Source organism: Heterodontus francisci, chromosome 20, assembly GCF_036365525.1.
Source record: "Heterodontus francisci isolate sHetFra1 chromosome 20, sHetFra1.hap1, whole genome shotgun sequence".
NCBI lineage: Eukaryota > Metazoa > Chordata > Chondrichthyes > Heterodontiformes > Heterodontidae > Heterodontus > Heterodontus francisci.
This window is the reverse complement of record NC_090390.1, coordinates 91,705,351-91,720,630: the sequence shown is the minus strand read 5'-3', so window position 1 is coordinate 91,720,630 and position 15,280 is coordinate 91,705,351. Positions and strand designations below refer to the sequence as shown.

Below are 15,280 nucleotides of genomic sequence, written 5' to 3'. Positions count from 1 at the left end.
CCCGCCCACAGGGAGCACACACTTCACTCATTGCACTGGGTCCCAGGTTAGAAATTGACAGAAATACAAATGGATCTGAAATATGCTGCGTCCGTGTACGTGAAGAAATAGTTTCTTAAAGCAGTGACACCCGCCTCGCCAGCCCCTCGTCTCCTCAACAATCACCAGTCCTTTGTGTGCGTGACAGTAACAGGCGGGAGGGGTGAGCATGTGCGAAAACTCACCAAAGCAGCAAAATATTCCGTCTCGGTCTCATTCCCACCTTGAGCGCGAATCACCTCAGTAACAGCAGCCAAAACGGCACAGATCTGTGAAATAAACAGATAGTGAGTACGGTCAGTGTGAACTGTACTTCTTTACACACTCAGCACACTGAGACAGTGCACAGGATGCGTGAATAGAGAGTGCGTGAGTGTGAATGCAATATGCAGAATGTGCAAACGGATAGAGTGTCCTTGCTGTCAACTCCCAGTCTCTCTACTTGAACACACAGCTCAATCAGGCCCTGCTGCGACATCCCAGAATTGAATAACCCGACACTCACTGTCCAGCGCCCCAGCTGAAGATCAGCATCCACAGAATGCCCCGAGTACCCGGTCCCAGAAAATTGCTCTCCACTCACCTCTTTGTGGGCTGCGGAGTTGGATTCCCAGAAACGCTGCACTCGGCTAAAGGTCAGGTTGCTGCAGTCAGACAGGCCACTGAGGAAGGTGCCAAAGGTTTTCTCTGACAGAGCACCTTCTTCACACTCGGCAAAGGGCTCCTCTGCCGAAGTCTCTCTTGGGCCAAATGATAAACCATTGGACTGGAGATCATTGTGTAGTTTCAGAACATCCACCGTCAGATCACTCTTTCCTGTGGGAAGTACATAGGGGTCAGAGGTTAACAGCAAATATACTGAACAACAAGGACATACCACTCGGTTACCTTCACATCAAACCAAACAGCCAGAGATCAGGAGTCTGCTCGCCACCGACAGCCAGTCACCTACACTGCGCTCACTCACTCCAGCAACATCTCCACAACCCTGAGAGACACTTACACTGGTTCCAGACCTATGAGTTTGAGTCTGGTAACTTACCCTATCACCAACTGTTGTACCCGTGACATGAACTGTGCTCCTGCTGCAGCATGGAGAGGGCGGATCTAGGTGTGGGGTTACAGTCAGCACTCACTGGGGTACTGGCAGCCACACTGCTCTCTGCACTTCACTCCACCCAATCCATTTTGGGAATGACCTTAAGAGAGTACCACCTTAAGATTCAAGTGAAGATCATCAGAGGAGGTGATATTATATCACACATGACCAGGGAGATGTGGGTTTAGCCCAACAGAGTAAGACATGTATAGGCGTGGCTCCTGCAGTCGCTATATACCTGCATATTTTTTTTTATTCGTTCATGGGATGTGGGTGTCGCTGGCTAGGCAAGTATTTATTGTCCATCCCTGATTGCCCTTGAGAAGATGGCGGTGAGCTGCCTTCTTGAACCATTGCAGTCCATGTGGGGTAGGTACATGTGTTCCAATTAAGTTATAATAAAACCCACATATTCCTTAGATATTACTTGTAGTCCTGAGTCGTACAGTAGATCACATACCAAAGGAACAAGCAATATTACATGGTGGCAACATTTGAGACATATTTTTTCTGAAGATCACCAAATATTGCATTGTGGCAACGTTTGATTTTTTTTTTTCTGAAGAACACACTAAGAGAGAACAGCTAGCCGATTGCCTACCCGGAGTGGCTGAAATCCAGCAGGAGAACAGCTGGCAGGAAACCCCACAACACTGCAGCGATCTAGGTCCACAGACAGGACCCCAGGAGGTGTTGAAACTCTGAGTACAGTAGGCAAATGACCAGGAGATCATAGCTTTCAACTAATCTGACAGTGGGTCAAAAAATTTGAAAAGTAGTAGTACAGGCATAACTGCTTTAGCTTTCCCTTGCTTCATGGGCGGGACCTAAGCTGCAAAGAGCAGGAAGAGCTCTACAGCACCACTAGAGGTCCAGAATAAAATAAAAGGCTGAGTGTGGCAGCTGCCAGTACTGTAAGCTGCAGCCCTCTGCAAAACAAAACTGCTCTCCGTTTAAAAAATAACAAGCTATGTAAACAAAGAACTACTTTCTCTGTTTAAAAAAATGATTGAGCTATGTAAACAAAAAGTAGCTGTCTGTCACTCTTAAAAGGGGCAGGCCTGCAAAACTAAACCTGTCTAAAAAAAGAAGGCTCTACCTGAGACAGAAAACTTGTAAAAAGCAGAGAGCCTGTAAAAGAAGTTTGCCCGTGGAAAAGAAAACCTTTGAAAAGTCCTATAATATCTGTAAACATCGAGAAAATGGCTTTCAGGTATCCAATCATGGATTGGAAGGAGTCACACATAGTGTCTGAATTACTGTTTCAACAACCGGTTGGAACTGTGTTTCCTGGATCAAGAAGTGATCAAACTAGCAAAACAAGCTGTGAAGATCAAGATTGCACTGGGCAACTAGGGCCTGCAAGGGATCAACACATCAGGATTGTCAGCTGAGAATCAGAAGGACCAGAGCAAGCTATGGACATTCCTGGAGGAGCAACTCAAGATGAAGGTAAATATCCAAGTACATAGGTTTGAACTTATGATCTAACGGCAAAGGCAAGATGAGTCCATTGACCAGTTTGTTGCAAAGGGCTGAGACAACAAAGCTCAAGAATGCAACTTTGCAGATATCAAATTTTCAGAACGGGTTATAGAGCTAATCACATCTACCAACTAGAGGCCTTTCAAAAAGACCTGCTAGAAAAGAAGAAAAGGCACAGCATAGATGAACTACTTAATGATGGAAGGAAATTTGAAGCACCATGGCTGAGCGCCAACAGTTACAAGTGTTGGGGGTGGCTACGACAACTGGTATGGTAACCAAGGTTCAGAAGTCTGCAACGTCTTGTGGCAAATGTGGTCTGACTCACCAAATTTGCAACTGTCTGCTGTACCAGGACCTGTGCAAAGCTTATGGCATATGAGGACATTGGGCAAGGCAGTGCAGAAGGCCAAGCTCAGATACTGCACACAGGAATGGAGGCAGATCACGTGCAGAGAGAATGCCTGTAAGACAGGATGGCAAACTCAACAAGAGGTATGGCAACACACAACAAAAGCCCAAACAGGTACATCAGGTCAGTATGGAGACAGATTGTCAGGAGGACAGGTGAAGAACGCACTCATATGAATAGTGAGCAAGCATTCCACAGTTAATTTAAATCAACATGTCAATGCTATTACGCAATTTGATTCGCCATGATCAGGATTATATGTCCACAGAAGAGTGGCAAACATAAGTTCAAAACAAAAATTGACACCACAGCAAGTGCAAATATACCCATCCAAATACTGAACAACATGTATCTAAAAAATGGGAAGCTGTGGTAGAACCCAACACAGCTAGGCTGACTGCCTACAATGGTTCTCCAATCAAGTGCATTGAAATGATAACCTTATAGTGCAACTATGGGAGCTCCGAATGGCTGCCACAAATGTTTTATATTGTAGACATAACTGGACCAGCTGTCTCAGGACGTTGGGTATGCCAAGATTTACGAATTGTCACAATGCACAAAGTCAGTAACGCACTGAAGATTGTAGAAAATATCCAGGCCGAGTGCGTCGGGTCGGTCCACGTAAAGGACGACACAAAAGCTGGGAGTCTTGACACAAAGAGGCGATATACCTGGGAGTCTCTCCTGGGGCTTCAGTTCGTTGCAAGTACCTGGAGGCCAGAGGGATTGCCAGTGACTGGCGATGTTGCCAGTCATCATTTTACTAAGCTTTCCAAACAAGTGAAGATTAAGGCATCATACGACAGGCAAGCAGAACCAAAATCAGCTCGACTGCAAGTACTACAGAAGGTCAGAGCCCTCAATCATGCATCGGGAACTTGGTATCCTGCAGAAGTTGCGAGGATATGTGACCAGCCCAGAACATATGAGGTCCAGACACCCAATGGTGTGATTCTCAGATGGAACCAAAGTCAACTAAGAGAGCTGTATGACCACACTACGTGACAACGCTGTGGCATCGCGGACATGTTCAAAGACAAAGTGTGAAGATCAATGTACAGAGGCTACGAGCATAGAAAAAGGACATGCTAACCAGAGTAAAAGCAAAATACTGCAGATGCTGGAAATCTGAAATAAAAACAAGAAATGCTGGAAATACTCAGCAGGTCTGGCAGCATCTGTGGAGAGAGAGAGAAGCAGAGTTAACGTTTCAGGTCAGTGAACTTTCATCAGAACTCGCTAACCAGAGTCCTGGTTCACCAGTCGCAGCGGAGTCATCAAGATGAGCTCAGCTCTGGGAAGAGGTTTACGATAACAAATTCAGGATGAATAAGGAAAGCTCCTCTACATTTTAGAGTGTGCTAAGCTTGCTTCCTTGTAAATAGTCACAGAGTCATACAGCACAGAAACAGGCTTCTTCGGCCCATCGTGTCTGTGCCGGCCATCAAGCACCTAACTATTCTAATCCCATTTTCCAGCACTTGGCCTGTAGCCTTGTATGCTATGGCGTTTTAAGTGCTCATCTAAATACTTCTTAAATGTTGTGAGGGTTCCTGCCTCTATCACCTCTTCAGGTAGTGTGTTCCACATTCCAACCACTGTCTGGGTGAAAAATTCTTTCCTCAAATCCCCTCTAAACCTCCTGCCCCTTACCTTAAATCTATGCCCCCTGGTTATTGACACCTCTGCCAAGGGAAAAAGTTTCTTCCTATCTAACCTATCAATGCCCCTCATAATTTTGTATACCTCAATCAGGTCCCCCTCAGCCTTCTCTGCTCGAAGGAAAACAGCCCTAGCCTTTTCAGTCTCTCTTCATAGCTGAAATGCTCCAGCCCAGGCAACATCCTGGTGAATCCCCTCTGCACCCTCTCCAGTGCAATCACATCCTTCCTATAGTGTGGTGACCAGAACTGTACACAGTACTCCAGCTGTGGCCTAACTAGCATTTTATACAGCTCCATCATAACCTCCCTGCTCTTATATTCTGTGCCTTGGCTAATAAAGGCATGTATCCCATATGCCTTCCTAACCACCTTATCTCCCTGTGCTGCTGCCTTCAGTGATCTATGGACAAGTACACCAAGGTTCCTCTGACCTTCTGTACTTCCTAGGGTCCCACCATCCATTGTATATTCCCTTGCCTTGTCAGCTCTCCCAAAATGCATCACGTCACACTTCTCAGGATTAGATTCCATTTGCCACTGCTCCACCCATCTTACCAGCCCATCTATATCGTCCTGTAATCTAAGGCTTTCCTCCTCACTATTTACGACACCACCAATTTTCATGTCATCTGCTATTAATTTCCAAACCGCAATTTAAGTAATAAGATCCTGGAAAGAGCAAAATTTAATCAGAGAGACCAGAGGATAGGCGAATCCGTGGATATTTCATTAATGATTTGTACAGATTGGCTGAGGGATGCGAGTACAGAGAACTGAAGTCTGAGTTGATCAGGAACCAAATACTAGTGGGAATAGCTGACGGGTCCTTGTCATATCTCTTGCAGGCCAAAGACGACCTCACACTTGAGAAAGCGACTCAGATGGTGTGACAGGCAGAAGTCCGAAGACAAAAGAGAGATATTCTGAGGCCTGAAGAGAGACCTTGGGTCAGAAAAAAATAAGATGATGTTCGAGTTCCTGAAGCCCAGGATGGAAAAACTATCCCCGGATAAGAAGGTACATACAGGTGAGAGGGTGTAAGACACTGGGAAATAAAGGCCTGCTCAGGTCTGGAAAAAAAAAACCCGACCCGGTCTGAGTCCTTCCATTTTTTCCTGCTCCCGACCCGACCACCGGAATGTTAGTGTGCTCACTGTACTTACCACTTTTGGATGGATGGAATGGAAGGAAGCTGCAGCATGAACACGATAACGTCATAGAGACGTTCACTACGCAGACTCAGAGTCTGTGGAGTCCCGATGCACGTTTCCCTCCTTGACGTCCTGGACTCCCAGCTCAGGTAGGCTTTTCAAATTTTGACGCTTACTTACTCCCAACAGAGCAAAAGGTAGTACTGTGTGTCCAACCCGGACCCGGCCCGAGTCAAGCCCGAAAGCTGGACCTGGAAGAGCGACCCGACCCAAACCTGACATATGTCGTCGGGTCCAGTTCGGGTAGTAGGCCTTTACCGGAAACTGTGCCAGTACTGTGGAGCCAGAAAGACCCACAGATGTGATCAGTGTCCTGCTAATAAAGCGGAATGCTTTCATTGCAATAAGACAGACCACTTCGGAAAGATGAGCCACAGCAAGACCTCTTCTCACAAATCTACAAAACAAAAAGCCTTCACACACAGGGCAGTGAATGAGATAAAATAACTTCCAGTGGAAGATAAACCAAGAGACTTCCAAGGGCAAATTAACAACCCCAATCAAAGATATTGGACAGCAGACATCTATGTCAGTGGATAGATTACTAATTTCAAATTGGACCCAGGTGCAAGTGTCACAGTTCTGTCTGACCAAGAGCCATGGTTGCTGAGACATTGCTCACAACCAGCAGACACAAAGTTGCATGGTCCAGGAGGGATCCAACTGAAGGTGAAAGGTAAGCTTCAAGCAACTCTCCAATATAAAGGAAGACAGATTATGGAAACCCTATATGTTTTGAAAAATCAAGAATTTTCCCTGTTAAGCAAAACAGCGTGCTTAGACCTACATCTAGTCAAAAAGGTGGATGAAGTCAAACAGTTACCTTCAAGCAGACTCTATGTACAAAACCAGATATGTTCAGGGAAAGATGCAAACTTCTGCCGATGCGCTATCAAGAGCAATGGTAGACCATCCAGGATGTGAACTTTGTGGATGAGATAGAATCGTATTCACAATATACTGCACAACAATGGCCAGCAAGTATATAGAAACTGCAAGAAATCCGTCACATTCAAAAGCAGGATGATGAATGTACTCGTAAACGTCAATACTGCACACACAGCTGGCCTCAAGAATGTCCTAGTGGTAAGATAATGAAAACTTTCTACGAATTCAGAAAACACTTCACAATCAACAACGATTTGCTGGTGTATACCGACAGACGAGTCATTCCAAGTTCACTCAGATCGGATATCTTGGAACATCTATATCAGGGCCACATGGGCATTAAGAAGTGTCGAGCATGGGCTCAGTCATCGGTGTAGGGGCCAGGAATATCTAAAGACATAGAAAACATAGTCCTGAACTGCCAAGCATGTGCAATACATTGACTGGAACAGAAAGAACTTCTGAATACAACAAAATTTTCAACCAGACCCCGTGAACAGCCAGGCTGGATTTATTTATGTACAACGGAAAATCCTAAATAATTGAGATCAATTATTTCTCATGCTGAATTGAAGTGAAAAGATTCTACTCAACAACAGAATCTGTTAATCTGAAATTTGCAGGAGACCTCTGTGATGCATTGTATCCCTGACAAAGTCGTGTAAGACAACAGTCCACAGTTCGCAAATGAATAATTCACACAATTTGCAAGAAAACGGGGATCTGGACATCTCAGGAGTTCACCACAATATCCTCAGTCGAACGGCGAGGACAAAAGAGGAGTAAGAACCATGAAGGTGTTGAAGAACGAAGATCTTCTAACTGCACTGATTAACTATCGATCTATCTGTATCAAGTGTATCAAGCCTGTGTCCTCAGTACCTTGCTCTACGGCAGCGAGGCCTGGACAAAGTACGTCAGCCAAGAGCGACGTCTCAATTCATTCCATCTTCGCTGCCTCTGGAGAATCCTTGGCATCAGGTGGCAGGACCGTATCTCCAACACAAAAGTCCTTGAAGCGGCCAACATCCCCAGCATATACACCCTACTGAGCCAGTGGTGCTTGAGATGGCTTGGCCATGTGAGCCGTATGGAAGATGGCAGGATCCCCAAAGACACATTGTACAGTGAGCTCGCCACTGGTATCAGACCCACCAGCCATCCATGGCTCCGCTTTAAAGACGTCTGCAAATGTAACATGAAGTCCTGTGACATTGATCACAAGTCGTGGGAGTCAGTTGCCAGCGATCGCCAGAGCTGGCAGGTAGCCATAAAGGCGGGGCTAAAGAGTGGCGAGTCGAAGAGACTTAGTAGTTGGCAGGAAAAAAGACAGAGGCGCAAGGGGAGAGTCAACTGTGTAACAGCCCCAACAAACAAATTTCTCTGCAGCACCTGTGGAAGAGCCTGTCACTCTAGAATTGGCCTTTATAGCCACTCCAGGCACTGCTCCACAAACCACTGACCACCTCCAGGTGCTTACCTATTGTCTCTTGAGACAAGGAGGCCAATGAAGAAGACTCCATTGTTGTCTGGACTATCACCTTCTAAGCTGTTGATGGGCAGGAAGATAAAAACCCAACTTCCCATTTTGCTTAGAAAACTACTTCCAGGGCAAGATGTCAAAGACTACTGAAAAGTCCAAGATGGAGAGGAGTACTGCAGGAACCAACAAGCTCACAATTATAACAAAAGATTTCATACCAGAAACTTACCTCAGCTAAAGGAAGGTGAGAATGTATGGATACAAGACCTAGAACAGGAAGGTGTTGTCATCTAAAAAGATGAAAATTATCAGCGATCGTATCTGGTTGGCACAGCAGAGAGTACTATACGACGAAATAGAAACATCATCCCTATTCCACAGAAGCAACAATCAATTATTTATCTGGATGAACCAGATGATGATCAAGAAACCCAGAGTCAACAGGATACAATAAACATTGGTCAAGGCCATCCAAGTCGTCTAAAAAAGTCTTTCAAGCAAGACTACCGATCTTTCAAACCCAATAAGAACACGATCAGGGAGAGTCATGAAGCCTCCGGATAGGTTGAATCTATGATGGAGAGAGACTTGGGGGGAGATGGGGTAGTCTGTAAAGTCAAAATGAATGAATGCATATACGTCAAAAATAGACAGGGACAAAGACTTTGGTGGGGGGGGGGGGGGGTATGTAGTATACGGGTCTGAAAGGGTTAAAGTTGGTGACAGTGAGAGTAAACCCTCCCACTGTAGTAGCGAGATTCTGTAATAGTCACATGGGTGCTAGGCTGTGAAGAAGCTGGAATCAGCACAAGATGTGCTGGCTGGACAGGTTTGTGGAGAATGTAAATAGTTATATCTGTATATAAGTTATTCATCTGCCCAACAAAGAACCCGAGACAACTTCAGACAATACCTGATCTACTCTACAATAATACACAATACAGAGGACAGTGCCAGTACGTCTGGGGCCACAGCTGTAATTATAATTCAGAACAGAGCATCATACAGGGCGCACTGCAATCTGCCTGAGAGACAGGGAGCTTTACTCTGTATCTAACCCCGTACTGTCCCTGTCCTGGGAGTGTTTGATGGGGACAGTGTAGAGGGAGATTTACTCTGTATCTAACCCCCGTACTGTACCTGTCCTGGGAGTGTTTGATGGGGACAGTGTAGAGGGAGATTTACTCTGTATCTAACCCCCGTACTGTACCTGTCCTGGGGAGTGTTTGATGGGGGACTGTGTAGAGGGAGATTTACTCTGTATCTAACCCCCGTACTGTACCTGTCCTGGGAGTGTTTGATGGGGGACAGTGTAGAGGGAGCTTTACTCTGTATCTAACCCTGTACTGTACCTGTCCTGGGAGTGTTTGATGGGGACAGTGTAGAGGGAGATTTACTCTGTATCTAACCCCCGTACTGTACCTGTCCTGGGAGTGTTTGATGGGGGACAGTGTAGAGGGAGAATTACTCTGTATCTAACCCCCGTACTGTACCTGTCCTGGGGAGTGTTTGATGGGGACAGTGTAGAGGGAGATTTACTCTGTATCTAACCCTGTACTGTACCTGTCCTGGGAGTGTTTGATGGGGACAGTGTAGAGGGAGATTTACTCTGTATCTAACCCTGTACTGTACCTGTCCTGGGAGTGTTTGATGGGGACAGTGTAGAGGGAGATTTACTCTGTATCTAACCCCGTACTGTACCTGTCCTGGGAGTGTTTGATGGGGACAGTGTAGAGGGAGCTTTACTCTGTATCTAACCCCCGTACTGTACCTGTCCTGGGAGTGTTTGATGGGGACAGTGTAGAGGGAGATTTACTCTGTATCTAACCCCGTACTGTACCTGTCCTGGGGAGTGTTTGATGGGGGACTGTGTAGAGGGAGATTTACTCTGTATCTAACCCCCGTACTGGACCTGTCCTGGGAGTGTTTGATGGGGGACAGTGTAGAGGGAGCTTTACTCTGTATCTAACCCTGTACTGTACCTGTCCTGGGAGTGTTTGATGGGGGACAGTGTAGAGGGAGCTTTACTCTGTATCTAACCCCCGTACTGTACCTGTCCTGGGAGTGTTTGATGGGGACAGTGTAGAGGGAGCTTTACTCTGTATCTAACCCTGTACTGTACCTGTCCTGGGGAGTGTTTGATGGGGACAGTGTAGAGGGAGCTTTACTCTGTATCTAACTCCGTTTTTTTTTTTTTGTAGAGGGAGCTTTACTCTGTATCTAACCCCCGTGCTGTACCTGTCCTGTGAGTGTTTGATGGGGACAGTGTAGAGGGAGCTTTACTCTGTATCTAACCCCGTACTGTACCTGTCCCGGGAGTGTTTGATGGGGACAGTGTAGAGGGAGCTTTACTCTGTATCTAACCCCGTGCTGTATCTGTCCTGGGGAGTGTTTGATGGGGGACAGTGTAGAGGGAGCTTTACTCTGTATCTAACCCCGTGCTGTATCTGTCCTGGGGAGTGTTTGATGGGGACAGTGTAGAGGGAGCTTTACTCTGTATCTAATCCCGTACTGTACCTGTCCTGGGAGTGTTTGATGGGGGACAGTGTAGAGGGAGCTTTACTCTGTATCTAACCCCGTGCTGTATCTGTCCTGGGGAGTGTTTGATGGGGACAGTGTAGAGGGAGCTTTACTCTGTATCTAACCCTGTACTGTACCTGTCCTGGGAGTGTTTGATGGGGACAGTGTAGAGGGAGATTTACTCTGTATCTAACCCCCGTACTGTACCTGTCCTGGGAGTGTTTGATGGGGGACAGTGTAGAGGGAGAATTACTCTGTATCTAACCCCCGTACTGTACCTGTCCTGGGGAGTGTTTGATGGGGACAGTGTAGAGGGAGATTTACTCTGTATCTAACCCTGTACTGTACCTGTCCTGGGAGTGTTTGATGGGGACAGTGTAGAGGGAGATTTACTCTGTATCTAACCCCGTACTGTACCTGTCCTGGGAGTGTTTGATGGGGACAGTGTAGAGGGAGCTTTACTCTGTATCTAACCCCCGTACTGTACCTGTCCTGGGAGTGTTTGATGGGGACAGTGTAGAGGGAGATTTACTCTGTATCTAACCCCGTACTGTACCTGTCCTGGGGAGTGTTTGATGGGGGACTGTGTAGAGGGAGATTTACTCTGTATCTAACCCCCGTACTGTACCTGTCCTGGGAGTGTTTGATGGGGGACAGTGTAGAGGGAGCTTTACTCTGTATCTAACCCTGTACTGTACCTGTCCTGGGAGTGTTTGATGGGGGACAGTGTAGAGGGAGCTTTACTCTGTATCTAACCCCCGTACTGTACCTGTCCTGGGAGTGTTTGATGGGGACAGTGTAGAGGGAGCTTTACTCTGTATCTAACTCCGTGCTGTATCTGTCCTGGGGAGTGTTTGATGGGGGACAGTGTAGAGGGAGCTTTACTCTGTATCTAACCCCATGTGGAAGCTGCCCTGTTATGTGCCGTTCAGACCGGGTCGGGTGTCCCACAGACTCCGCTGTCAGAAGCCAGTGTTACTGGGCCCAGACTCGCCCACACATTCCCGCACGTGCGCTGCCCTCCGACTAGGCCTGAGGCCTCAGCTTTTCCTGCCGCCCTAGGCCAGGCTCCATGCACCAGGCCTCGGCCTCACCTGCCGGTTTGCTGAAGAAGCGGCTCCGCGCGGCCTCCCGGAAGCGGTGGGTCACGGGGTTCGATTCGCTACTTTGTCCTTTCCGCCAGCGGTTCAGCTTCGGCTTCACTCCGGCCCGCAACCGCCCGCACCGACCCATCCCAGACCCCGACAACGACTGGGCAGCGGCTCAGCTCCGGACACAAGTACCGCCCCCCGCGGCCCGGAGCCGCACTGCAACCAACCACACCGCCCCCCGCGGCCCGGAGCCGCACTGCAACCAACCACACCGCCCCCCGCGGCCCGGAGCCGCACTGCAAACACACCGCCCCCCGCGGCCCGGAGCCGCACTGCAACCAACCACACCGCCCCCCGCGGCCCGGAGCCGCACTGCAACCACACCGCCCCCCGCGGCCCGGAGCCGCACTGCAACCAACCACACCGCCCCCCGCGGCCCGGAGCCGCACTGCAACCAACCACACCGCCCCCCGCGGCCCGGAGCCGCACTGCAACCAACCACACCGCCCCCCGCGGCCCGGAGCCGCACTGCAACCACACCGCCCCCCGCGGCCCGGAGCCGCACTGCAACCAACCACACCGCCCCCCGCGGCCCGGAGCCGCACTGCAACCACACCGCCCCCCGCGGCCCGGAGCCGCACTGCAACCAACCACACCGCCCCCCGCGGCCCGGAGCCGCACTGCAACCAACCACACCGCCCCCCGCGGCCCGGAGCCGCACTGCAACCAACCACACCGCCCCCCGCGGCCCGGAGCCGCACTGCAACCACACCGCCCCCCGCGGCCCGGAGCCGCACTGCAACCACCCGCCCCCCGCGGCCCGGAGCCGCACTGCAACCACACCGCCCCCCGCGGCCCGGAGCCGCACTGCAACCAACCACACCGCCCCCCGCGGCCCGGAGCCGCACTGCAACCAACCACACCGCCCCCCGCGGCCCGGAGCCGCACTGCAACCAACCACACCGCCCCCCGCGGCCCGGAGCCGCACTGCAACCACACCGCCCCCCGCGGCCCGGAGCCGCACTGCAATCAACCACACCGCCCCCCGCGGCCCGGAGCCGCACTGCAACCAACCACACCGCCCCCCGCGGCCCGGAGCCGCACTGCAACCAACCACACCGCCCCCCGCGGCCCGGAGCCGCACTGCAACCAACCACACCGCCCCCCGCGGCCCGGAGCCGCACTGCAACCACACCGCCCCCCGCGGCCCGGAGCCGCACTGCAACCAACCACACCGCCCCCCGCGGCCCGGAGCCGCACTGCAACCACACCGCCCCCCGCGGCACGGAGCCGCACTGCAACCAACCACACCGCCCCCCGCGGCCCGGAGCCGCACTGCAACCAACCACACCGCCCCCCGCGGCCCGGAGCCGCACTGCAACCAACCACACCGCCCCCCGCGGCCCGGAGCCGCACTGCAACCACACCGCCCCCCGCGGCCCGGAGCCGCACTGCAATCAACCACACCGCCCCCCGCGGCCCGGAGCCGCACTGCAACCACACCGCCCCCCGCGGCCCGGAGCCGCACTGCAATCAACCACACCGCCCCCCGAGGCCCGGAGCCGCACTGCAACCAACCACACCGCCCCCCGCGGCCCGGAGCCGCACTGCAACCAACCACACCGCCCCCCGCGGCCCGGAGCCGCACTGCAACCAACCACACCGCCCCCCGCGGCCCGGAGCCGCACTGCAACCACACCGCCCCCCGCGGCCCGGAGCCGCACTGCAACCAACCACACCGCCCCCCGCGGCCCGGAGCCGCACTGCAACCAACCACACCGCCCCCCGCGGCCCGGAGCCGCACTGCAACCAACCACACCGCCCCCCGCGGCCCGGAGCCGCACTGCAACCAACCACACCGCCCCCCGCGGCCCGGAGCCGCACTGCAACCAACCACACCGCCCCCCGCGGCCCGGAGCCGCACTGCAACCAACCACACCGCCCCCCGCGGCCCGGAGCCGCACTGCAACCAACCACACCGCCCCCCGCGGCCCGGAGCCGCACTGCAACCAACCACACCGCCCCCCGCGGCCCGGAGCCGCACTGCAACCAACCACACCGCCCCCCGCGGCCCGGAGCCGCACTGCAACCAACCACACCGCCCCCCGCGGCCCGGAGCCGCACTGCAACCAACCACACCGCCCCCCGCGGCCCGGAGCCGCACTGCAACCAACCACACCGCCCCCCGCGGCCCGGAGCCGCACTGCAACCACACCGCCCCCCGCGGCCCGGAGCCGCACTGCAACCAACCACACCGCCCCCCACGGCCCGGAGCCGCACTGCAACCAACCACACCGCCCCCCGCGGCCCGGAGCCGCACTGCAACCACACCGCCCCCCGCGGCCCGGAGCCGCACTGCAGTGGGAGAGACAAACAGCATCAGAATAAATTCAGAAATAGGAGGATGAGCTGGGGGCTATGAAGGGCAGGCACAAGTTACCATGTGGGACTATGATATAGTAACAGAGAATTTCCTAAAAACAGAATATGCTGAAAATACTCAGTGAGGAAACTAAATGTAATATCTCCAAATTTGCAGATGACACAAAACTGGGTGGAGGGTGAGTTGTGAGGAGGATGCAGAGAGGCTTCAGGGTGATTTGGACAAGTTGAGTGTGTGGGCTAATGTACGGCTAATGCAGTATAATGTGGATAAATGTGAGGTTATCCACTTTGGTAGCAAAAACAGGAAGGCAGATTATTATCTGAACGGCTATAAACTGAGAGAGGGGAACATGCAGCGAGACCTGGGTGTTCTCCTACACCAGTCGCTGAAGGTAAGCATGCTTTAGATAGAGGATCTGTATCGGCGCAGGCTTGGAGGGCCAAAGGGCCTGTTCCTGTGCTGTAATTTTCTTTGTTCTTTGTTCTTTCTTTGGTCCAACAGGGGGTAAAAAAGGCAAATGGCATGTTGGCCTTCATAGCAAGAGGATTCGAGTACAGGAGCAGGGATATCTTGCTACAATTATACAGGGCCTTGGTGAGGCCACACCTGGAATATTGTGCGCAGTTTTGGTCTCCTTATTTGAGGAAGGATGTTCTTGCAAGAGGGAGTGCAGCGAAGGTTTACCAGACTGATTCCTGGGATGGTGGGACTGACGTATGAGGAGAGATTGAGTCGGTTAGGATTATATTCGCTGGAGTTCAGAAGAGTGAGGGGGGATCTCCTAGAAACCTCTAAAATTCTAACAGGACTTGACAGGGTAGATGCAGGAAGGATGTTCCTGATGGTGGGGGAGTCCAGAACCAGGGGTCATAGTCTAAGGATACGGGGTAAACCTTTCAGGACTGAGATGAGGAGAAATTTCTTCACCCAGAGAGTGATGAACCTGTGGAATTCGCTACCACAGAAAACAGTTGAGGCCAAAACATTGTATGTTTTCAA

General features: G+C 51.3%; 1 protein-coding gene across 1 annotated transcript in view; it reads right to left on the bottom strand.

The window, feature by feature from the left end:
- rrp12 (ribosomal RNA processing 12 homolog) overlaps nucleotides 1-12,099 on the bottom strand; it is a 103,405-nt gene extending 91,306 nt beyond the window's left edge. The window contains exons 1-3 of the mRNA XM_068053245.1: nucleotides 11,899-12,099; nucleotides 623-855; nucleotides 225-308 (exon numbers count right to left, since the gene is read on the bottom strand). Coding sequence (XP_067909346.1) covers nucleotides 225-308; nucleotides 623-855; nucleotides 11,899-12,037 — 456 coding nt within the window. The 5' untranslated portion in view covers nucleotides 12,038-12,099. The remainder of the gene's footprint in view (nucleotides 1-224; nucleotides 309-622; nucleotides 856-11,898) is intronic.
- Nucleotides 12,100-15,280: the final 3,181 nt, after the last annotated feature.